This window comes from Notothenia rossii (assembly GCF_949606895.1).
Source record: "Notothenia rossii genome assembly, chromosome: 11".
Lineage (NCBI taxonomy): Eukaryota > Metazoa > Chordata > Actinopteri > Perciformes > Nototheniidae > Notothenia > Notothenia rossii.
This window is the reverse complement of record NC_136910.1, coordinates 1,259,283-1,284,230: the sequence shown is the minus strand read 5'-3', so window position 1 is coordinate 1,284,230 and position 24,948 is coordinate 1,259,283. Positions and strand designations below refer to the sequence as shown.

Sequence of the window (24,948 nt, the reverse complement as noted above, 5' to 3'; positions counted from 1 at the left end):
ATCTGTCCTCTGAAGAGCCTCTTCTGAGCAGAAATGACACACGCGCACACACACACACACACACATAGTCTGCGTGTCACAGGAAAGATTAAGAGTTATAACGCAATGTGCACCATGCAGGAAGCGAGATATAAAAAAAGGACATGTTTTATATATATATAAACAAATGTCCTTTTTAATTTAGGTTTCTGTTGATTCTCCAGTTTTCATGTGGGTCTTCACAATAAAAGCCTTTCAGGTAAAGGGAAGGTTATAATCCAGTGCTGGCTCTTGGAAGCAATGTTTTTCTTATTTGTATAGAAACGTCCTGAATGTACAAAGAGGCAGGTTCTGAAGAAGCCAACACACATATTGAGTATTGTCTGGAAAAATCATATACAATGACCAACGATCACTTAAAATGTCCCCAAAGGAGTCTGAAAAATATGGGAAATATTTCAAGAAAATATCCTGAGAACATGTGAAAAATGCCAAAAGATTTCATAACAATATAACATGTCTGCACTTGATTTAAAAACGTACCGACAAGCCACGAAACAGACGGACATGAGTAATGTAGTCTCAAGAGAGTGTGTGTGTCCTCAAGAGTGTGTCCTCATTTTGCTGATGAGCCTCTCCACTTTTGATTATCTTGTGTCTTTAGGTCACACACACACACACACACACACACACACACACGCACACACATTATAATATTGTATTTACAGTTCTGCTGCCCTCTAGTGGCTTAAACCTTAGTCTTCTTTTGAGACAGTATCCTGTTTGTATTACTGGCAGTCTGGTCTAACTCATTCTGTACACCGTGTGTTTTCATAAGATAATATCTCTATTTTATACATTTGTTTATTTTTGATCTCTCACTCCTGTGCAATGCCTTGTAAACAAAACCATTTCCTGATTTAGGGTCAATAAATATAATCTATTCGTATTTTTACTTTAAAATGTTATCCTTTATCTGATAGAATACATTAATAAAGTCAAACATGTTAGACAGAATTCCTGTGCAGGTGTAATTTCTGATCTGTCCACACGATGGCGCTCAGTTTCCATCATCAGGATAAAACGGCAGAATTGGCTTTAAATACAAATGTCTGTAATAATTGCACAGAAACATCCTGCTGTTAATCTGTGTGTTTAACATCTGTGATGTTTTATTTATCTGGTAGCCTTTTTAGTTGTTGCACATTTGCAAAATATGTAAAAACAATTAAAGAAAAATATCACAAAACCTTCGAGAAATGAGCAGAGATTCAGAAAAATGAAGGAAAAAAACTTTCACACAAATGTCCAACACACACAACTCTTCAAATGCATATGTTCCAAGTATCTTTAGATGTATATTTAGATATATCAAGTATATTCAGATTCAGGCAACAAGTGTCCTTTTGGGACTCATTCCTGCACCTCTTATCGATGGTGTAGCTCGACACTGCTTCACTTCCTTGTACAAAAACATGCTGCCATTAATCCGTGTGTATTTAACCTTTCTCATATTTTCTTTTTTTGGTAGCATTTTTAGTCCTTGTTACTGACTTTATCTCCACATGCACACATTTACAGAAATATGTCCCCAAAACCTAAAATGTGCAAAAAATATGCTAAAAGATTTAGAAAAATGGGAAAATGTCTGAGGAATATTTAAAACATTTGACAAAAATCTCCTAAACGCACGCACGCGTACACACACACACACACACTAGGGGTTTCACCAACTAGTCGACTAGTCGACTACCTTTACCACTAGTCGGCGCTGTAGGCCCTAGTCGAGAAAAAAATGGAGGTAAACGAGGTGCTGCAAAATGCTCCAAAACACGTCCGACATTCTTATGTATGGCAGTACTTTAACGAAGATGTAACCAACTCCACAGTGAAGTGTCAGTTGTGTACAGCTGTACTGAAGTACAATACAAATGCATCTGCTATGCGCAACCATCTGAAGATGAAACACCCGCTGCCGACAGCTAGCACTAGCAGTAATGCTAGCACCAGTGAGCAACGGACCGGCGTCAGCACTGAACAGAGGCAACAGTGATGCGGATGATGAGCTACGGGATTACTGCCAGCGGACACCGCATATCCCCACAATGGATAATCCACTGGAGTGGTGGGCAGAAAACGTGCACCGCTTCCCCCGCTTTCGAGAAGCTACCTGGCTATTCCAGCCACAAGCACCCCGAGTGAGAGGGTTTTTTCCTGGCAGGCAACACTGTCACCCGAAAGCGGTCAAGGCTCCTTCCCTCACATGTCGATGCGTTGGTGTTCAAACCAAACCAAAAATATGGAAAGGTGGACGTTATCGTGGAGGACAGCGAATAAAGTGTTGCGCACTGGATTTACGTGGCATTTATGTAAACAAGAGTTTTTTGCTGTCGATTTTGGTGAGTCCAGTGTTTGTTATTTACTCAGCCATGTAACACAAATTAAAATGCAGTGTTTAATGTTACTGAATGAGTTCCAATATAAAATACAGTTGTAAACCTCTCTTTGTGTGTCTCTATTATGACGTAAAGACTAGTCGACTACTATTTTGAAAAATGTGTCGACTAGTAAATATTGGTAGTTGTGAAACCCCTCACACACACACACACACACACACACACACACACACACACACACACACACACACCAAATCATCCAACCAACCAAAAACAGAAAGCCATTGACCTCCAGATCAAGGGACAGGAAGTGGTAAAACGCTGCCTCATGTCTTTTTGGGACTCATTCCTGAACCTCTCTTATTGACGGTGTATTTCTACGCTTCTCCTCCTCCTCTTCCGCTGATGGACTTCAGCTCCTGCTGGACGGTGCTCTGAGTCCCCGTGGAGGAGGATGACTGCGCCTCCTCTTCCCCCCCGCAGCAGCGCAGGCTCCTGGGCAGCGAGCTACACAGAGCCCTCTTGAAGGTGGAGCTGGAGAACACGTAGACCACGGGGTCCAGAGCAGAGTTCAGGAAGTTCATCCCCAGAGACACGATGGTGATCTGGGTGAAGGAGTAGAAGGAGGCGCAGTCCCAGGGTCTGAAGGAGGTGATGAACCAGAGGCCGATGGTGGAGAGGGTGGTGGGCAGGAAACACAGCGTGAAGACCAGCACGATGGCCACACACACACGCATCGCCTTACGCACCTAGTGAGGGTCAGAGTAATATTAAAGCTTTATTAGTACAGCACTTTGGAAACACCGGAATCAAAACATGTGTAAAAAAAACATGTTCAAATGGAAAAAAAAGCAGAAAATGTCTCAAATAATATTCAAAATGTTACAAACACACACACACACACACACACACACACACACACACACACATGCACACACACACACACGGTAATGTTGAGTACCCAAAGGCTCTATGATATAAATAGAGTAGGGTCTCCAGCACGTAGAAGCTGCCAGGTGCTAACCTGTTGGGACATTTACACGAGGCTCACACTGATAGACTATAAGGGACACAAGGAGGTAAAAGGTATGATAGATAAATCCCTCTCTGTGAAATAAAGGAAAGATCAAAGACAAACCTTCTCCGGGTTCCCCATCTGTCGTCCCCGCAGGAAGCTGTGGATCCTGACGGAGCAGAAGAGCAAGATGGCGGCCGGCAGGAAGAACTCCAGAACCGTCAGGATGCGGTGCATCTTCAGCAAGATGAGGATGGAGCGAGACGCCTCCTAACACGACGTGAAGAAGAAGCACATCCTGTACTCAAGTAGAAGTACACATCCTGTACTCAAGTAGAAGTACACATCCTGTACTCAAGTAGAAGTACACATCCTGTACTCAGGTAGAAGTACACATCCTGTACTCAGGTAGAAGTACACATCCTGTACTCAAGTAGAAGTACACATCCTGTACTCAGGTAGAAGTACACATCCTGTACTCAAGTAGAAGTACACATCCTGTACTCAGGTAGGAGGACACATCCTTTACTCAAGTAGGAGGACACATCCTGTACTCAAGTAGGAGGACACATCCTTTACTCAAGTAGAAGTACAGATACTCGTGTTTAAAAGTACTCTGGTGAAAGTAGAAGTACTGACTAAACTTCTTTACTCAAGTCAAAGTAAAGAACTTTGAAATGTACTTCAGTAAAAAGTACCCATAACGAGCAGCTGTTTTAAAGAGTACCTGACCTCCCTTTATATGAATAGAACAATAATGTCATTGTTAGCTAATGAATGTTTCCATGGTGACCAACGGCAACATGACAACGTTTCCATTGGTCCCTCTTCTTTAGAGAAGACCAGGAAATGATGGATACACGGATCATGTTCAAATCAATAGGCACGCAATGACTCTAAATAATAATGATCACGCCACCAAACACACATTCAGACTAAAGGAACCAGCCTGTTTGGAAAATGAGAAGTAGAAAGTACAGGTATCTGAGTTCAACATGTAAGAAGTAGAAAGTACAGGTATTTGTGTTCAACATCTAAGAAGTAGAAAGTACAGGTATTTGGGTTCAACATGTAAGAAGTAGAAAGTACAGGTATTTGTGTTCAAAATGTAAGAAGTAGAAAGTACAGGTATTTGTGTTCAACATGTAAGAAGTAGAAAGTACAGGTATTTGGGTTCAACATGTAAGAAGTAGAAAGTACAGGTATTTGTGTTCAACATGTAAGAAGTAGAAAGTACAGGTATTTGGGTTCAACATGTAAGAAGTAGAAAGTACAGGTATTTGTGTTCAACATGTGAGAAGTAGAAAGTACAGGTATTTGTGTTCAACATGTGAGAAGTAGAAAGTACAGGTATTTGAGTTCAACATGTAAGAAGTAGAAAGTACAGGTATTTGAGTTCAACATGTGAGAAGTAGAAAGTACAGGTATTTGAGTTCAACATGTGAGAAGTAGAAAGTACAGGTATTTGTGTTCAACATGTGAGAAGTAGAAAGTTCAGGTATTTGAGTTCAACATGTAAGAAGTAGAAAGTACAGGTATTTGTGTTCAACATGTAAGAAGTAGAAAGTACAGGTATTTGAGTTCAACATGTAAGAAGTAGAAAGTACAGGTATTTGAGTTCAACATGTAAGAAGTAGAAAGTACAGGTATTTGTGTTCAACATGTGAGAAGTAGAAAGTACAGGTATTTGGGTTCAAAATGTAAGAAGTCAAAGTAAAAAGTCATCAGAATAATAAGTAGTGGAGTAAAGTACTGATACCAGAAAGATGTACTTAAGTACAGTAACAAAGTATTTGTACTCCGCTACTTCCACCTCTGCTAGCAGTTCTCTCACCTTGTAGGAGGTGAAGAAGAAGCACTGCGTGCGATGGCCGCGCCTCTTGATGTGGTTGAAGGCCAGCATGGGAACACGGGGGCCGATCACCAGAAACCAGACGATCAGAGACACGAACGCAGCCTGACGCCTCGTCATGAGGTTCACCCGGTGGTGAGGGTGGACCACCTGCAGAGAGAGCTAACGTTAGTATTCTGGCAACATTTTAGGATGAAAACACAAGAAAGGATATTCTTCGTACAAAAATCACGAGAATTCATTATTTTGAGACCAATTTTCAGATTTGTCTCTCTTTTCAACTCTTTTGAAACACAGAGCGGTAACGTTAGCTAAACCCTGTCAACACACGACTGTTGGCGGTAGATGTTATCCCCTCACCTTGAAGTAGCGGTAGATGGCCACCACGGTCATCAGTGCGATGCTAGCAGAGCGGTTGGAGAACATCAGGAAGAGGTTGATCCGACACATGGCGTCTCCGAACACCCAGTGACCGAGGAGCAGAGCGTGGATCCTCAGAGGCAGACTGACCAGGGCCAGGAAGTCTGCGATCACCAGGTTGAAGAGGAACAGCGTGTTGGGGTTCCACTTCTTCACCTTAAAGCAGAAGATCCACAGGGCAACTGCATTACCCAGAAGCCCCAGGGTGACGTCGATGGTGAGGACGGGGGGCAGGAGGATACCCTCGAGTTGGATACCGACCGGAGGGCAACCGCCAACGGGGGGCGCGGTCGTGAAGTTCAACATCGCGGTGACGTTTAGCTCCGTTAGCATCTCGGCTAATTCTATCTTTACTCTAACCCAGATGAACGTTTAGTTGTGAGTTTCCAGTGAGACGGACGAAGACAGGATTATTTTGAGATGATTCTCATAAATAATGTTGTGTTTTTAGAGGGTGGACGGTGCACACTGGGAGATGTCGAGATTCAGGATGTTTGCCAATTCCCCTTTTCACCTTTTCACCTTTTCACCTTCCTCCTTTTCTCTGAAAATGAGGAAAACACAGAGAGTGCTTTTCAGCGTAAGAACATGAAGTAAAGTGACTTCCTGTTCAGATAACAACACATTTTGCACAAACACAGAGAGTCTAGTGTTAAATAAAGTGTTCATTACAGGCCATTTGATATTATTCCTAAAGCACATTTTAAAGACATTAAAGCTTATAACCTTTATTTATTTTTGTTTCTTATTTTTGTATTTACATATTATTTATAATATATTATTTTTATTTTACATAATTTATTTTTTTAGATATTCTTTATTTAAGATATTTAATTATTTATTTATTATATTTAGTACACAACTGCACCTGAACATCTCAGTATATATTTTAAAAATATATATCAATTTAATTAGGTTAAGCATTTTAAAGCTTTTAAAATAATGAAATAAATATTATAAATCTTAAAAATGTAATTAAAACAGCAAAACATGGCTGATCCCTTTTTCTTCCAAGAGTTATATTTTATGTATTTTATATATTTTGTATCTAAACATTTACTCTAAATTAGTCCATTTTTATTAGACTTAATTAGTTATTCCAGACAATTCCAAAATACACACACACACACACACACACACACACACACACACACACACACACACACACACACACACACACACGCCGCTATCCAGATTGAACACATTCAGAATCTGGTTGCCCTCCTTGATGAAATGGCAGGGTGAGGGACTCCTCCACTCACATGTAAAAACAATTACAGAAAAATGACCCACAAACCTAATGATGGTAACAACAATAACAATAACAATAATAATAATAAAGCTTTATTTGCAGAGCACTTCTCATGCACCAAATTGAAAATGTCAAATTAAAAGATTCAGAAAATTGAAATTAAACTTAATTGATAATTTTTTAATGCACTTAATTTAAGATGTTCTTTTCAAACATGATGACACATTTGATCATTCATTTATAGGAAAACCCATTTTGAACACGCATGTAAGTTAAACACGATATAATGAAGAGTATGTAATACAGTGTGTTACAGTGATGAAGCAGAACTCACCGTGCGAAGGACTCCAATCAGAAGCAGCTCGTTAACTCACTCTGTGTTTTTATGATGAAGGCGTCACTTCCTGTTACGTCACAGCTGACGTCAGACGGACGAGTTTCTGCAGGTTTTTAAACGCTTCCTCTCCGGGTTCAAAATTACAAACTTTACAGGAAGTTTAGAAATCTCAGGATTTACGCTGTTGCTGCGAAAAGAGACATTTCTGCATGTTGGGGTTTTTCCACTGTCTCTGAAATAAGATCCACGACGTGAAGAGGGAATGCTGATTGGATGAATTTTAGTATTTTAAATCAATCAAACTTCAGTTATTATTCTGTGACGTCCATTTGCTCCTGGTTCAGGTTCAGGTTCAGGTTCAGGTTCAGGTTCAGGTTCAGGTTCAGGTTCAGGTTCAGGTTCAGGTTCAGGTTCTTTATTTGTACCCGTAGGTAGTTTTGTTTGCAGAGATAAAGACAAGGGATCCATCCATCCTCCTGACACACTCTAAAAACAAACACAAACAACAGACACATCATTAAAAACAAAAGGACTAATAACAAGTACAAGTACACCCTGCTCCGTCACACGAGTACAAACACGGACATTCAAAGCTCTGAATTAAATAAGTAGGCATCTGTGTGCCGCTCCTATGATGTGTTCATTTGTGCAATAGCTGCTGGGATAGCACTGCTTTTATATGGCTTCGTTCTACTCTCTGGGACGAGTAACCTCCGGCCCCAACTTCCAATCAGCTGCGGTCTAGAGAAAATGATCAGGTAGGTCACGAACGTACAGCAACACAATATTCGTATTACAGGTATCAAAGATATTTTATACTTGCAAGTATGACGTCCCCACCAAAGAGCACGTAGTGTCCTGAGTGGAGCAGGCTCTCTTTATAGGAGGGCATCAAAGCTCATTTACATTACAAACAACATTTGGTGAGGCCAGCTGATATCCCATGGCACTGTATGCAAAACTCACACCCTAAAAGAACAAATGGCATATCCAGATAACGCCTTATCGTACATTCCCTCCCCTCATCCTGTCTTCCTGTGGTTGTCATAAACCCCCCTTGTCCAAGCTCCTCTGTTTTACACATACATTTAAAGGTCACTCCAAAGATACGACCTAATCAGAGAAACCGTTAGCAGTTAGCAATGTTAATACATTTGGTCATTTCCTTAGCGGAAGCTTAAATCCAGAGTGCAGAGGGTGGGAGTCATGGGTTGCAGTAGAATAATCCAAAAATCAGCTCCTAACCCTATCTCCTATTCCTTGACCTCTGAGTGAAAGGTCACGGGGTTAATGGATAGTGGATAGTGGATAGGAGAATTCAAAAGGACTTAGGAGAAGAGACTGCACTTTCACTATCCGACATGTTTACTATGCGCCAGCGGACGTCCTGAATGTGCGTCTGCTGCTGTGGGGAAACTATGGAAACTACAGTTTTCTATACAGCGGACTACAACATGGCTGTTTAATAAGAACGAGGGACTCATCTAGAGACTCTGCACCGTGCTCTGATGCTGTTGCTTTATGCTTTATGAACAACAGAGAAACATATTATTCATGACCAAAGCTGGAATTGAAATAAAAAAGGAAAGTGAAACTTCTGCTCGTCACCCTCTCCCTCCGGTCCACATTAATACAAATGATCCCAATACGTATGATTGATGAAAAGATCTTAAATCAATACAAATGTATTTATTATAAACGTTAGTCCTTCACATCTATCACTGTGTACATCATTCAAACATCTTTTAAAAGTTGAACAACCCCCACACAGCTCAGTGAAATGTTGACTTTATTTGATCATTTCAGTAAAAACTAACGTTCATATTTCTCTTTGTGATTATAATACTGATGAACGTTCAAAACAAAGCACTTTGGCAACTTACCACCTACGTTTTAAAATGCTTAATAAGCACCGTAACTTTCATGATATCATTTCTCCGTCATAATCGCTTGTTTCCGTGAACGGCCGACTGTTGTGTGACGGCAAATGCTGCGGCCGCAATGCATTGTGGGGCAGTATTTTCTCCTCTCCTTTCGGTGAGGGAGGTCCAGTGGTTCCTAAGCTAAAGGAGGTTATAAAGGAAGTTTGAAACCTCCTTTCCTTTCATCTATGGAACGGCACTTATCATGGCTGCCACTGAGGGACTTCCGGGTCATTTCACTCCGTTAGGAAGGTTCCTAAGAGAAATGGACTATTCAACTGCAACCGTGGTCTAATATGGAGCTGGATAACCGCTGTCACTGCCTGAGGTACAGGGTCTCCAGGTGTATCTGTGTCTGCCTGAGGTACAGGGTCTCCAGGTGTATCTGTGTCTGCCTGAGGTACAGGGTCTCCAGGTGTATCTGTGTCTGCCTGAGGTACAGGGTCTCCAGGTGTATCTGTGTCTGCCTGAGGTTCAGGGTCTCCCGGTGTATCTGTGTCTGCCTGAGGTACAGGGTCTCCAGGTGTATCTGTCACTGCCTGAGGTACAGGGTCTCCAGGTGTATCTGTCACTGCCTGAGGTACAGGGTCTCCAGGTGTATCTGTGTCTGCCTGAGGTACAGGGTCTCCAGGTGTATCTGTGTCTGCCTGAGGTACAGGGTCTCCAGGTGTATCTGTGTCTGCCTGAGGTACAGGGTCTCCAGGTGTATCTGTGTCTGCCCGAGGTACAGGGTCTCCAGGTGTATCTGTGTCTGCCTGAGGTACAGGGTCTCCAGGTGTATCTGTCACTGCCCGAGGTACAGGGTCTCCAGGTGTATCTGTGTCTGCCTGAGGTACAGGGTCTCCAGGTGTATCTGTGTCTGCCTGAGGTACAGGGTCTCCAGGTGTATCTGTGTCTGCCCGAGGTACAGGGTCTCCAGGTGTATCTGTGTCTGCCTGAGGTACAGGGTCTCCAGGTGTATCTGTGTCTGCCTGAGGTACAGGGTCTCCAGGTGTATCTGTCACTGCCTGAGGTACAGGGTCTCCAGGTGTATCTGTCACTGCCTGAGGTACAGGGTCTCCAGGTGTATCTGTCACTGCCTGAGGTACAGGGTCTCCAGGTGTATCTGTCACTGCCTGAGGTACAGGGTCTCCAGGTGTATCTGTCACTGCCTGAGGTACAGGGTCTCCAGGTGTATCTGTGTCTGCCTGAGGTACAGGGTCTCCAGGTGTATCTGTGTCTGCCTGAGGTACAGGGTCTCCAGGTGTATCTGTGTCTGCCTGAGGTACAGGGTCTCCAGGTGTATCTGTGTCTGCCTGAGGTACAGGGTCTCCAGGTGTATCTGTGTCTGCCTGAGGTACAGGGTCTCCAGGTGTATCTGTGTCTGCCCGAGGTACAGGGTCTCCAGGTGTATCTGTGTCTGCCTGAGGTACAGGGTCTCCAGGTGTATCTGTCACTGCCCGAGGTACAGGGTCTCCAGGTGTATCTGTGTCTGCCTGAGGTACAGGGTATCCAGGTGTATCTGTGTCTGCCTGAGGTACAGGGTCTCCAGGTGTATCTGTGTCTGCCCGAGGTACAGGGTCTCCAGGTGTATCTGTGTCTGCCTGAGGTACAGGGTCTCCAGGTGTATCTGTGTCTGCCTGAGGTACAGGGTCTCCAGGTGTATCTGTCACTGCCTGAGGTACAGGGTCTCCAGGTGTATCTGTCACTGCCTGAGGTACAGGGTCTCCAGGTGTATCTGTGTCTGCCTGAGGTACAGGGTCTCCAGGTGTATCTGTGTCTGCCTGAGGTACAGGGTCTCCAGGTGTATCTGTGTCTGCCCGAGGTACAGGGTCTCCAGGTGTATCTGTGTCTGCCTGAGGTACAGGGTCTCCAGGTGTATCTGTGTCTGCCTGAGGTACAGGGTCTCCAGGTGTATCTGTGTCTGCCTGAGGTACAGGGTCTCCAGGTGTATCTGTGTCTGCCTGAGGTACAGGGTCTCCAGGTGTATCTGTCACTGCCTGAGGTACAGGGTCTCCAGGTGTATCTGTGTCTGCCTGAGGTACAGGGTCTCCGGGTGTATCTGTCACTGCCTGAGGTACAGGGTCTCCAGGTGTATCTGTCACTGCCTGAGGTACAGGGTCTCCAGGTGTATCTGTGTCTGCCTGAGGTACAGGGTCTCCAGGTGTATCTGTGTCTGCCTGAGGTACAGGGTCTCCAGGTGTATCTGTGTCTGCCCGAGGTACAGGGTCTCCAGGTGTATCTGTGTCTGCCCGAGGTACAGGGTCTCCAGGTGTATCTGTGTCTGCCTGAGGTACAGGGTCTCCAGGTGTAACTGTGTCTGCCCGAGGTACAGGGTCTCCAGGTGTATCTGTGTCTGCCCGAGGTACAGGGTCTCCAGGTGTATCTGTGTCTGCCCGAGGTACAGGGTCTCCAGGTGTATCTGTGTCTGCCTGAGGTACAGGGTCTCCAGGTGTATCTGTGTCTGCCTGAGGTACAGGGTCTCCAGGTGTATCTGTGTCTGCCTGAGGTACAGGGTCTCCAGGTGTATCTGTGTCTGCCTGAGGTACAGGGTCTCCAGGTGTAACTGTGTCTGCCCGAGGTACAGGGTCTCCAGGTGTATCTGTGTCTGCCCGAGGTACAGGGTCTCCAGGTGTATCTGTGTCTGCCCGAGGTACAGGGTCTCCAGGTGTATCTGTGTCTGCCTGAGGTACAGGGTCTCCAGGTGTATCTGTGTCTGCCTGAGGTTCAGGGTCTCCAGGTGTATCTGTGTCTGCCCGAGGTACAGGGTCTCCAGGTGTATCTGTGTCTGCCTGAGGTACAGGGTCTCCAGGTGTATCTGTGTCTGCCCGAGGTACAGGGTCTCCAGGTGTATCTGTGTCTGCCTGAGGTACAGGGTCTCCAGGTGTATCTGTGTCTGCCTGAGGTTCAGGGTCTCCAGGTGTATCTGTGTCTGCCCGAGGTACAGGGTCTCCAGGTGTATCTGTGTCTGCCTGAGGTACAGGGTCTCCAGGTGTATCTGTGTCTGCCTGAGGTACAGGGTCTCCAGGTGTATCTGTGTCTGCCTGAGGTACAGGGTCTCCAGGTGTATCTGTGTGTGCCTGAGGTTCAGGGTCTCCAGGTGTATCTGAGCGGGGACTGAGAAGAAACCTAAACATTTAAAAATCAAATCACATTTCATTCAGGACATGTTATTATTTGTATGTGTTCATTTTTATTAATGAATTAAGTATATTTTTCATCCAAATACCAATTTGGCTTTGTGTACACAATGTGACTGAATACTTAATACAAATATAATGTTCAACCAGTTTGAAAGAAACACCTGCAGACCCTTAATGTTTTATCTCTGAATACTTTCCGGGGGAAACATTTGAGACCCTTTAATCTCCCTCTGATGTTTCCACTGCTCTAATCCTGCGTGTGTGTGTGTGTGTGTGTGTGTGTGTGTGTGTGTGTGTGTGTGTGTGTGTGTGTGTGTGTGTGTGTGTGTGTGTGTGTGTGTGTGTGTGTGTGTGTGTGTGTGTGTGTGTGTGTGTGTGTCAGCAGGGATTAGTGGGTAAAGGTAAGCGTGTGTCTCTTCCCGTGCGGGTGGATTTCCATCCCTCCGCCCTCAGACGAACCTCTCCTCTCTCTCTCTCTCTTGACACACACACACACACACACACACACACACACACACACACACACACACACACACACACACACACACACACACACACACACACACACACACACACGCAGCCCTGACACAAAGGGGGTGTGTGTGCGTGTGTGTGTTCATTCGACGTGAGATGCCATTGCTCCCAGAGGACTCTGAGGGACTCCATGTCTCTTCTCTCCCGGTAAGCTCCTCCTCTTTGATCTCTCTTTTATTTTCAGAATACCTACCGATCTGCATTAAAGCCTTTTGTTTTCCTGCAGCTGCTTTAAGCCCGTGCATGTGCTCAGTCATGCATGTCAACGTGACATACCAACACGTGTTTACAGCAAACTACTAGTGCTCTATGTTATTCAACGTATCGTTACAGAACATGCTGTGAGCTGTGAAAGAGAAGCAGTGCTTTTTACGGGTGTTTTGTGATCTGCAACATTAACGTGACGGTCACAGCATCCATGCGCGTGCACATCTGTAAATCATGCATGTTAACAGCTGCTGTGAAGGGACATACCATCAACTTCTAAGGGGAGTTATTATTCATATGTAGTAACACAGTATGCTTGTTGATGAGTGTGTGAGCTGGTTGAACGCTGCACAAGAGATGCAAATTAATCATCTTGTATGGGTGTGTTGTTGTTGTTGTTGTTGTTGTTCTTGTTGTTGTTGTGGTGATGGACACAAGTCCTCACGCATGTGCACATCTCTCCATCATGCATGCTAACAGCTGCTTTAAAGGGAGATACCAACACTATGTTTTAAAGGAAATGAATATTTTACCATTTCTTATCGGGTATTTAAACTTCTAGTAAAATAACAGACATATCGTTTAGTCAGTGTTTATGTTTTTAAAAGTGTGTAAAAAGATGCAAATGAATATGTGTGTATGGGTGTGTTGTTGTGGTGATGAACACAGATCCTCGTGCATGCTAACGGCTGCTTTAATACAAACATATCACACAAAGAAAAGGTATTACTTCACTTCTCTAACAGTCTGTATGTGACACATTCTTTTGGAAGTGTTTTTTCAAATGTGCTATTTTTAACTCCTCGCTCCTGCGTCTCTTAACCCAACGACACCATGATGTATTTTTAGTCCTTTTCTGAGATAATCCGTCTGTTTTGGATCCGTGAAAACATCTGCTGCACTTCAGACAGGAAGTCTCTCATATTCCTGCTTTCCTCGTAGCTTTTGGGGCCGGATTGTTTATCGTGTCCTCTGCCTGGAAGAGTTGGATGTGTGTGTTTGTCTGCAGGATGGTTTGATAGGAAACCAGGGGGAGCAGCTTCCACTGCTAAAGGTGGGCTTTCTGCAGGTCGGAACATCGCTAACGTGTGCGTGTGTGTGTGTGTGTGTGTGTGTGTGTGTGTGTGTGTGTGTGTGTGTGTGTGTGTGTGTGTGTGTCTCTGTCTGTCTGTCTGTCTGTCTGTCTGTCTGTCTGTCTGTCTGTCTGTCTGTCTGTCTGTCTGTCTGTCTGTCTGTCTGTCTGTCTGTCTGTGTGTTAATGTCTTGTGGCAGCTGATGATCAGGTGAATTGCCCCCCTGTGTCTCTGCACGTTGTTGACTGTTTGTGAAAGAGGCTGATGAGTTCATCACGGCTGGGCTCTGTAACTCCTCAGCCTTAAAGGGAACTGAGAACTTCCACCACTCTGTGCAAAATAAATACCTTTCCCATCATTAGGCACTCTCTGCTGTATAACAGGTGCAATATTATTAACAATGTTCTAAAATAACGTTTCACTCCGGATCTGCCTCTGCGTCTTTCTGCACCATAAGACGGCTCAATGTGACTGTTTCCTGTAGTTATTGCATCGCTCCTTTCACTGCGCTGTGAGTGTACAGGTGTTACGCTGCTGTGTTTGTGGTCTCCATGTGACTCTGGCTCAACTCTATCCTTCTGGATGAATAAAGTCCTGTCCTACCTCATCCTCCCTGATCTCTTATCTTTAGTGTCTCAGGTGTGAAGATTAGGTCAGGTGTTGTTGACTCCAGGTCATCTCATTATCTGCTTACGGCTCTAGGGCCTCAGCTCCTGTTGGGTCACCTTTAGTTTCAGTGACCCAGGATCCACAATCTGGGTCATTATCCCTCGTGCCTCCCTTTAAAGAGTCCCTATTCCCTCTCCTGTAGTGTTTCATACAGGTGTTAGTGCATGTCAATGGTCTGCAGAGGATCAAATGTGAGTTTTTATCTTAAGTTTAAACTGAGGAGAAAGCTACTACCTACGTGGATGCTAAAGTCGTTTTTTGACCTTACAATATTTTAGGTTTCAGGAAAAAAGTCAATGGTTTTCTGATTGTGGTTTTGGCTGTTCACCTGAAATCTATTATTTACTCAATGACCCAGAATCTGGATCCTCAAACTTCCCTTTAAAGAGTCCCTATTTCCTCTCCTGTAGTGTGTTATATAGTGCATGTAAATGGTCTGCAAAGACTAAAATCCTAAAGTGTTACCTCCAGCGGGAGTTCTTATCTGAAGTTGAAACTGATCAGAAAGCCACTACGTTGGTGTGAAAGTCGTTTTTTGACCTTGGTGACAATATTTTATGTTCCAGGGAAAAAGTCAATGGTTTCCTGAAGGGGTTTTTGGTTGTTAGTCTGAAATCTGTTGTTTACTCAATGACCCAAATTCTGGATCATCAACCTTCCCTTTAAAGAGTCCCTATTCCCTCTCCTGTAGTGTGTTATGTAGTGCATGTAAACGGTCTGCTAAGGCTAAAATCCTAAAGAGTTCCTATCTGAAGTTGAAACTGATCAGAAAGCCACTACGTTGGTGTGAAAGTCGTTTTTTGACCTTGGTGACAATATTTTATGTTCCAGGGAAAAAGTCAATGGTTTCCTGAAGGGGTTTTTGGTTAGTCTGAAATCTGTTGTTTACTCAATGACCCACAATCTGGATCCTCAACCTTCCCTTTAAAGAGTCCCTATTCCCTCTCCTGTAGTGTTTCATACAGGTGTTAGTGCAGGTCAATGGTCTGCAGAGGATCGAATGTGAGTTTTTATCTTAAGTTTAAACTGAGGAGAAAGCTACTACCTACGTGGATGCTAAAGTCGTTTTTTGACCTTACAATATTTTAGGTTTCAGGAAAAAAGTCAATGGTTTTCTGATTGTGGTTTTGGCTGTTCACCTGAAATCTATTATTTACTCAATGACCCACAATCTGGATCCTCAACCTGCCCTTTAAAGAGTCCCTATTCCCTCTCCTGTAGTGTTTCATACAGGTGTTAGTGCAGGTCAATGGTCTGAAGAGGATACAAATTGTGTTTTGGGTTGTTAGCCTGAAATCTGTGGTTAACACAAGCTCAAGAGATGAGTATAATACCCCGCTGGTGAATTAAAAGTAAGCCTCCATGCAATAACTAATCCCCTGTTGGAGCCGTTCATCTCCACCTGCATCAGCCGACAGACAAATGAAATAATAACAAACTATTATCCTAAAAATGTATTTTTCTTAGAGCCTCTGTAGAAACGTATTTGTGTTTATAAGTGTGTTGGGGGGGGGGGGGGGGGGGTTAAAGACCCCTTTAGCAGCCTGTGGTTCCGGCCCTGGAGGTTCAGCCTGTCCGACACAGTGAAGTGTGTCTGAGCTGAAACCTCGTCATGCTCCTTTGTTTTATTATTAAACGGTTTGTTTGACCTCTTCACAGCGAGGTCACCGAGTCTGGAGAGCAGAGAGCTGAGGTCATTGAGGACAATCAGACAAACCTGAGCGTGTGTTGTGTGGCAGAGGATGAGGAGGAGGAAGAGGAAGGTTTCTGAATGTGCTTGTTTTCAGGAGCGTGATGGGCCCGCACGGCACGAACAGATCGGTTCAGCGACTGGAGTTTTGCAACTGCAAGAAGGGACTCGGTGAGCATGCTCACCCCAAATAATACTGAGGATAATAATAACTTACATTTATATAGCGCCCTTCATAAACCCAAGGACACCAAGCCTGACCTCTGACCTCTGCATGCCGTGGACTAATAACACAACAGTGTGCAGACGGTATGTTTAGGTATTGGTAGCTTAGCTCTGTTAAATAATACCACTGAGACAATATGAATCACCTTTCAAGTAAAGCAAAGGAAACTATATCTTAAAAGTTAGAATCATTTTATAAGCAAAACAAATATGAATATAATGATGGAAAATGTTTGCAAATGTATAAAAATGTAGGAACAAAATCATAAAATGTAGAAAAAAATACAAGATTTATGTAAATATAATAAAATGAAGAAAGAAATATGAATATTTATGAATATAATGCAAATGTTAAATTATTTAATTAAGTTTAAGAACATTTCAAAAATAAATAGGAACATTTAGAATATGTGAGACTATGTTGGAAATCCCCTCTGCCTCTGCTCAGGGGTGAAGGTAATCGGGGGGTACCGAGATCTGACCGGAGAGGAGTTCGGTATCTACGTGAAGAGAGTGATCGCCGGGGGGCTCGCCGCTCAGGACGGTACGAGGGGTTAGGGTTATTTATATTTTAATTAATATCATTATTATTAAACCGCATACCTGTCCGTCTCTTCCAGGTCGGTTAAAGTCAGGTGACCTGATTCTGGATGTCAATAACATCAGTCTGATGGACGCGACCAATGAGAGGTGAGCAGGTTATCTGACCTTTATTTATTTATTCATTTTCATTCTAACCTCCTTATTCATTCCTGTTCTATATAAAGTACTTCCTGTCTCTGTTCCTGTCTCTGATAGGGCGGTGGAGAACCTGAGGATGGCGTCGCTGTCCAATCACATGACTCTGCTGATCGCCAGAGACGAGGAGTCCAGGTGAGACAGAAACAAACACTCGGGGGGAAATTAACTCTTTAAAGTAGAAACTCTACATACTGATATACACCTGAACATCAGCAGGAGAGGACTCTTTAAAGTAGAGACAATACATACTGATATACACCTGAACATCAGCAGGAGAGGACTCTTTAAAGTAGAGACACTACATACTGATATACACCTGAACATCAGCAGGAGAGGACTCTTTAAAGTAGAGACACTACATACTGATATACACCTGAACATCAGCAGGAGAGGACTCTTTAAAGTAGAGACACTACATACTGATATACACCTGAACATCAGCAGGAGAGGACTCTTTAAAGTAGAGACACTACATACTGATATACACCTGAACATCAGCAGGAGAGGACTCTTTAAAGTAGAGTCACTACATACTGATATACACCTGGACATCAGCAGGAGAGGACTCTTTAAAGTAGAAACTCTACATACTGATATACACCTGAACATCAGCAGGAGATGACTCTTTAAAGTAGAGACAATACATATTGATATACACCTGAACATCAGCAGGAGAGGACTCTTTAAAGTAGAGACACTACATACTGATATACACCTGAACATCAGCAGGAGAGGACTCTTTAAAGTAGAGACACTACATACTGATATACACCTGAACATCAGCAGGAGAGGACTCTTTAAAGTAGAGACACTACATACTGATATACACCTGAACATCAGCAGGAGAGGACTCTTTAAAGTAGAGACACTACATACTGATATCCACCTGAACATCAGCAGGAGAGGACTCTTTAAAGTAGAGACACTACATACTGATATACACCTGAACATCAGCAGGAGAGGACTCTTTAAAGTAGAGACACTACATACTGATATCCACCTGAACATCAGCAGGAGAGGACTCTTTAAAGTAGAGACACTACATACTGATATACACCTGAACATCAGCAGGAGAGGACTCTTTAAAGTAGAGACACTACATACTGATATACACCTGAACCTCAGCAGGAGAGGACTCTTTAAAGTAGATACACTACATACTGATATACACCTGAACATCAGCAGGAGAGGACTCTTTAAAGTAGACATTACATACTGATATACACCTGAACATCAGCAGGAGAGGACTCTTTAAAGTAGAGACAATACATATTGATATACACCTGAACATCAGCAGGAGAGGACTCTTTAAAGTAGAGACACTACATACTGATATACACCTGAACATCAGCAGGAGAGGACTCTTTAAAGTAGAGACACTACATACTGATATACACCTGAACATCAGCAGGAGAGGACTCTTTAAAGTAGAGACACTACATACTGATATACACCTGAACATCAGCAGGAGAGGACTCTTTAAAGTAGAGACACTACATACTGATATCCACCTGAACATCAGCAGGAGAGGACTCTTTAAAGTAGAGACACTACATACTGATATACACCTGAACATCAGCAGGAGAGGACTCTTTAAAGTAGAGACACTACATACTGATATACACCTGAACATCAGCAGGAGAGGACTCTTTAAAGTAGAGACACTACATACTGATATACACCTGAACATCAGCAGGAGAGGACTCTTTAAAGTAGACATTACATACTGAGATACACCTGGACATCAGCAGGAGAGGACTCTTTAAAGTAGAGACACTACATACTGATATACACCTGAACATCAGCAGGAGAGGACTCTTTAAAGTAGACATTACATACTGAGATACACCTGGACATCAGCAGGAGAGGACTCTTTCAAGCAGTGGTTTTCAACTGGTCAGGCCTCGGGACCTACTTTTTACTTGGTCAACAAATCGCGACCCAACATTTTTGATGTTTGTAAATTTGGTCTGTGTGAAATATTTTAAATTGTGGGTAAGGGTAGATAGCCCCCATTGTTCTGTGACCTGTCAATCATCAGACCGGGGGTCATATTTCATTATGTGTTCATTTCTATCTGAAGTTGTACCCATGGATGTATAAAGAAGAGTTCTACCGCAAAGTTATTCTCCGTGGGGACTTCCGGCTACAATCTTTATTCTGATTGGCCAGAAGACTCAAAAAAACATCAGCAAAGATATTTTATTGAGAAGATGATCACTACGTGACAGAAGTTTTCAAAACCGTTTATGGTCTCCGGTACTTCCAGTCCAACGCCGACTGCATGCGTTAGAAAATCGGGCCTTCAAAATAAAAGTTTGACTACCCCCCCCCCCCAAAAAAAAATACTCCAATTTTTTATTTTTTATTTTATTTTCTTCACTCACACATCCGCGACCCACTCCCGTTTCGAGTGCCACTGCTTTAAAGTATAGAGGTCCTGTTGACCTCAGTCCTGTCTGTGTTTTGATCGGTCTTTGTCTCAGACTCTGATCTGAACTGGCAGGCTGCTGTCGCCGGGGTTTTTCAAACAGAGACAAACACACTGTGACACAATCAGGACGCTGCTGTCTGTCCACAGGAACACACACACACACACACACACACACACACACACACACACACACACACACACACACACACACACACACACACACACACTTTACCTCTGCTGTCTGACGTCAGGACTGAGGCTTAGGGTTAGTAACAGACCCTCACTATGACCAGTATTAATATATACAAACACAACGTAAACACTACGTCTTAAACTGACTGTAGGGACATATACCAACATCTAGGGAAATAGAGAATTTAGTATAAAAAATGTATATCGAAATGTGATCGAAATGTGTAAAAAATAGGGAATCTTGTGGAACATTTAGAAGATAAAAAAAATGAAAGATTAAAGTAAAATGTAGAAAAATGAAGGAAAAATAAATAATTTAGGGACATTTATAAAAATGCTAGACTATTCAGGAGAATCATACTGTAGAAGATGTTTAAAAATGTTATACTTTAGGGATTTAAACAAATTAATTGTAGGTATATATTTTTGGAACAATGTAGGAACATGTCAAATAAATACAATAACATTTACTATAAAACCTGTATTAAAGATTTATGATTTATGAAATGAGCCGATGTGATTGAGTGAGTAGCAGAGGCTCACAGCGGTTTATAGTGTTATTATATAACCTGTGTGTGTGTGTGTGTGTGTGTGTGTGTGTGTGTGTGTGTGTGTGTGTGTGTGTGTGTGTGTGTGTGTGTGTGTGTGTGTGTGTGTGTGTGTGTGTGTGTGTGTGTGTGTGTGTGTGTGTGTGTGTGTGTGTGTGTGTGTGTGTGTGTGTGTGTGTGTGTGTGTGTGTGTGTGAAGCAGCTTTGTGCCGACGCGTCAGGTTTTCACCTCAGAGCTCGACCTCTACTGTTTTGTTTTTTTGTTTCAAACTCACAAATAAATGATGATATGAATGTGCAGCTGCTGCGAGGATTCACTGCGGCTGTTCAGAGGACACAGGGGACTGTAGCCTCTGCAGACCATTGACATGCACTAACACCTAGAGAACACAATACAGCAGAGGAACAGGGACCCTTTCAAGGTGATGATGTTCCCTCTGCAGCCAGGAGAGGGAGACAAACTCTCAGAAACCTGCTGCATCAAATCTTGGAAATATAACATTATTATTTCTGCGTTCAGATTTAAACTCAAATATCCAAAATAAACTAAATAGTATTTCAACAGTGTAGGTCCTCAAGAGTAGAATTTTAAAATACGTTTCTGTTGATGAAGGAAGACAAAGAACAAGATTACACAGAAGTTAAATATGCAATACAAACTCAATAAAATACAAATATGTATTTAAAAAAAGTGTAAAAATGTTCAATAAAAGAATATTCAAAAGTGTCTCATTTTGCATGCAAAGCTTTTAGAGGATTTTAGCAAAGAAAACGTGACGTATTTAATATTTTAAATATATTTAAACATGTGTAAATATTCCTTCTTAATCCTAACTTTCTGCACATTCAGTATATTTGATTTATTGCAATTCTCCTGATATGCATGTAAATAAAAGTCTTAAATCACCATAATAATAATAATAAGGTTAAATACAGGCAAAAACCTACTTTTATTGCAAACAAAAGACAGTCGTTTGAATGCACAACGTGAATGTGAATATTATCACAGGTACAGAAACTGCTCTCCTTGCTGTCTCTGAGGAACTGCACACGGCTAAAGCAGCCTCCCTCTCCTCTGTCATCATCCTTCTGGACCTGTCTGCTGCATTCGACACGGTGAACCATCAGATCCTCCTTCACCCTCTCCAAGAACTTTGAGTTTCAGGCTCTGCACTTTCCCTCCTCACATCAAACCTCAAAGACCTACAGGGTAACTTGGAGAGGGTCCGAGTCTGACCCTTGTCAATTAACTACAGGGGTCCCTCAGGGCTCTGTTCTCGGTCACCTCCTCTTCTCCTTGTACACAAACTCGCTCGGGTCTGTCATTAGCCCGCATGGTTTTTCATACCACTGCTACGCTGACGACACCCAACTAATTCTGTCCTCTCCCCGCTCAGAGACCCAGGTCGTCGCACGCATCTCTGCTTGTCTAGCTGACATCTCTTAGTGGATGTCTGCTCACCACCTCAAACTCAACCTTGACAAGACTGAACTGCTTTTCCTTCCGGGAAAAGATTGTCCCACTCTTGACCTAACAATCAACATCGGCCCCTCTGTTGTTTCCCCGACTCAGACTGCAAGGAATCTGGGTGTGACCCTAGATAACAAACTGTCCTTCACTGCAAACATCTCTGCTACAACCCGCTGCTGCAGATACACTCTTTACAACATCAGGAGGATACGTCCCCAGCTGACCCAGAAAGAGACGCAGGTTCTGGTCCAGGCTCTCGTCATCTCACGCCTAGACTACTGCAACTCCCTCCTGGCTGGTCTGCCTGCATGTGCCATCTGACCTCTGCAGCTCATCCAGAATGCAGCGGCTCGTCTGGTCTTCAACCTTCCTAAATGTTCCCACACCACTCCGCTCCTCCGCTCCCTTCACTGGCTTCCAGTAACTGCTAGAATCCACTTCAAGACTCTGGTACTTGCGTACCATGCTGTGAATGGATCTGGCCCTTCCTACATCCAGGACATGGTTAAACCGTACACCCCAGCACGTGCACTCCGCTCTGCATCAGCCAATCAGCTCGCAGCACCTGATGTACTTATATGATTCTGATTTCTTCAAGGTTGTATCTTCCTGGTCGAATGCACTTATTGTAAGTCTCTTTGGATAAAAGCGTCAGCTAAATGCAATGTGATGTAATCACTAAACCTTTCCTCCCAGTTTAGGATCAAATGCTTCTTTGTGAATTTTCCAAACATGTATTTTATTATGTTTGCTCTGTTTCTGTGTTTCCGGCAGGAGGGAGTTTACTGAGCTGATGGAAAAATACGGATCCAATAATGTCTCGTCTTCAGGACGCATCTCTCCCACACAGACCTCCACAGGTAACACACACACACACACACACACACACACACACACACACACACATACACACACACACACACACACACACACACACACACACACACACACACACACACAGACACACACACACACACACACACACACACACACCACACACACACACACACACACACACACACACACACACACACACACACACACACACACACACACACACACACACACACACACACACACACACACAGTAGAAATGTCTGTCTTTCTTTGAAACGTCCTCACTTTGCAAAAACGATGTTATTAAAGTGATCTCTATGTGACTCTATTTCCCATCATCCTTCACCTCTCTGTTCTTCTTCATTGGTGTCAGGGAGGCTGACGGACACGGCCTCTTCTTCTTCTTCCTCCCGGTCGGAGAGTCCTCAGCTGCTCAGTCCTAAAGAGGGGGCCGGCGCCCCGCCCCCCAGCGTGCACGCCCCCCCGCACACCTTCAGGTAGGAAGCTTTATTTAGAGGTCTCCTATCATGCAAAAGTCACTTTGTGATGTCTTTTCTACATCACCATGTCCCCCCGGTGTGTCCCCGGCGTGTCCCCGGTGTGTCCCCGGTGTGTCAGGAGACTCACAAAGGCTACATCACCACGTGTCCCTGGCGTGTCCCCGACGTGTCCCCGGTGTGTCCCCAGTGTGTCCCCGGTGTGTCAGGAGACTCTCAAAGTGATGTCTTCTCTACATCACCACGTGTCCCCGACGTGTCCCCGGTGTGTCCCGGTGTGTCCCCGGTGTGTCCCCGGTGTGTCCCAGTGTGTCAGGAGACTCTCAAAGTGTCAGGAAATAAACCCCTCTCTCTTCTCCTCCGTACCCACATCTCTACAAAACGGGGGACCAACGGAGCTGATCCAGATTTGCTGCGTCATGACCACATTACTCAAATGTGGGCGGGCTTTAGCCCCACGGGCCAATCAGAAACGTTGCTGTCAGAAACAATGAGACGTGTTCTGGAAGTAATATGGTCTGTGTTAGACCTAGAATCATCTCTTTAGTAACAGCTGGAAGAGAGGGGGGTGAAGCTACAAAGATCTGTTTGGTGTTGGAGCAAAACACTTCAGAGACATGTTTTTATGTATTCATCTACATCTGAGACCTGTAATATATGACTAAAAACAGTATCATAGGAGACCTTTAATTACAAATACAAACAATAATAATAGTTTGTTTATTGTTAATTGTTTGTTGTTTATTGACTCTCCTGCAGTGACAGAGGAATCCAGCTGATCTGCGTTTCCAAGGGAACGGGCTTGGGGCTAGTCATCAGGGGCGGAGCTAACCGAGTCGACGGACCAATGGTGTTCATCCAGGAAGTGGTTCCTGCAGGAGACGCCCACAAGGTCAGCTATTTTATTTAGCAATGTGTAAAACATCTTATAACCATTTAATACAAAGATTCTCAAAAAAAAAATTATTTGGAATTTTATTTAAATTTATTTTTTTAAAAATAGCATTTCTTTTTTTTTTACATTTTCTCAATCTTTTTAGCCTTAATTATGATTTGAAAAATCTCCAACACTACATAAACATGTAACATGTAACATGTGTGTTCAGGACGGCCGTCTGCATGCCGGGGATCAGCTGGTCTCGATCAATAAAGAGTCTCTGATCGGGGTCACGTACGAGGAGGCGAGGAGCGTCCTGACCAGAACCAAACTCAGGTAGAAACGCTCTGAACGATATCTGTCTTTTCTTAGAATGAATATTAACGCTTTGTCTGCTGGTTCAGACCGGACCCCACGGTGGAGATCGCCTTCATCCACCGCTCCTCTTCCTCCCCCTCCTCTTCCTTGGGGCCCCACAACCCCGTCTCCCAGCAGGGGGCGGATGGAGCATCTGTGCCCCAGCAGAGGGCCTCGATGCTGGGGAACTCAGGAGCCTCAGGGGCCTCAGGGGCCCCGGGGGGGACCAGGATCACCTCCAGCAGGAACCCAGTCTGTGAGACCCTGCCCCCCGTCAGCGTGAGGCAGGTGAGGAACACAT

The 24,948-nt window shown here is 43.8% G+C and overlaps 2 protein-coding genes across 4 annotated transcripts in view; one reads left to right on the top strand and one right to left on the bottom strand.

Annotated features, from left to right (window-relative positions):
* Positions 1 to 1,125: 1,125 nt before the first annotated feature.
* Positions 1,126 to 7,300, bottom strand: LOC307025385 (hydroxycarboxylic acid receptor 2-like). 2 transcript variants are annotated; one of them, XM_079660018.1, is made up of 5 exons: positions 7,249 to 7,300; positions 5,603 to 6,206; positions 5,225 to 5,392; positions 3,514 to 3,660; positions 1,126 to 3,124 (listed from the first exon to the last, which is right to left on the bottom strand). In XM_079660018.1, the coding sequence occupies exons 2-5, from the start codon at positions 5,993 to 5,995 to the stop codon at positions 2,753 to 2,755; spliced, it is 1,080 nt and encodes a 359-aa protein (XP_079516144.1). In that variant the 5' UTR covers positions 5,996 to 6,206; positions 7,249 to 7,300; the 3' UTR covers positions 1,126 to 2,752. The 2 variants fall into 2 exon arrangements, with proteins under 2 accessions (XP_079516144.1, XP_079516143.1); XM_079660017.1 differs by lacking the exon at positions 7,249 to 7,300 and having other exon boundaries at positions 5,603 to 6,406.
* Positions 7,301 to 12,831: 5,531 nt separating this feature from the next.
* Positions 12,832 to 24,948, top strand: part of stxbp4 (syntaxin binding protein 4) — a 28,760-nt gene continuing 16,643 nt past the window's right edge. Inside the window, exons 1-10 of one of the 2 annotated variants that reach the window (XM_079658795.1) lie at positions 12,832 to 12,976; positions 16,566 to 16,639; positions 17,142 to 17,237; positions 17,314 to 17,383; positions 17,492 to 17,566; positions 22,854 to 22,939; positions 23,290 to 23,413; positions 24,173 to 24,305; positions 24,520 to 24,626; positions 24,695 to 24,935. In XM_079658795.1, coding sequence (XP_079514921.1) covers positions 12,960 to 12,976; positions 16,566 to 16,639; positions 17,142 to 17,237; positions 17,314 to 17,383; positions 17,492 to 17,566; positions 22,854 to 22,939; positions 23,290 to 23,413; positions 24,173 to 24,305; positions 24,520 to 24,626; positions 24,695 to 24,935 — 1,023 coding nt within the window. In that variant the 5' untranslated portion in view covers positions 12,832 to 12,959. The remainder of the gene's footprint in view (positions 12,977 to 16,565; positions 16,640 to 17,141; positions 17,238 to 17,313; positions 17,384 to 17,491; positions 17,567 to 22,853; positions 22,940 to 23,289; positions 23,414 to 24,172; positions 24,306 to 24,519; positions 24,627 to 24,694; positions 24,936 to 24,948) is intronic. The other variant, XM_079658796.1, reaches the window with a different exon arrangement.

What these genes read in the sequence shown, in the direction of transcription:
- LOC307025385 (XM_079660018.1), bottom strand. Translation starts at nt 5,995, where the DNA reads ATGCTAACGGAGCTAAACGTCACCGCGATGTTGAACTTCACGACCGCG. An exon ending in CCATCTACCGCTACTTCAAG is followed by an intron (nt 5,393 to 5,602) that starts GTGAGGGGATAA and finishes CTCTCTCTGCAG; the next exon opens with GTGGTCCACCCTCACCACCG. An exon ending in TCTTCTTCACCTCCTACAAG is followed by an intron (nt 3,661 to 5,224) that starts GTGAGAGAACTG and finishes ACGTCGTGTTAG; the next exon opens with GAGGCGTCTCGCTCCATCCT.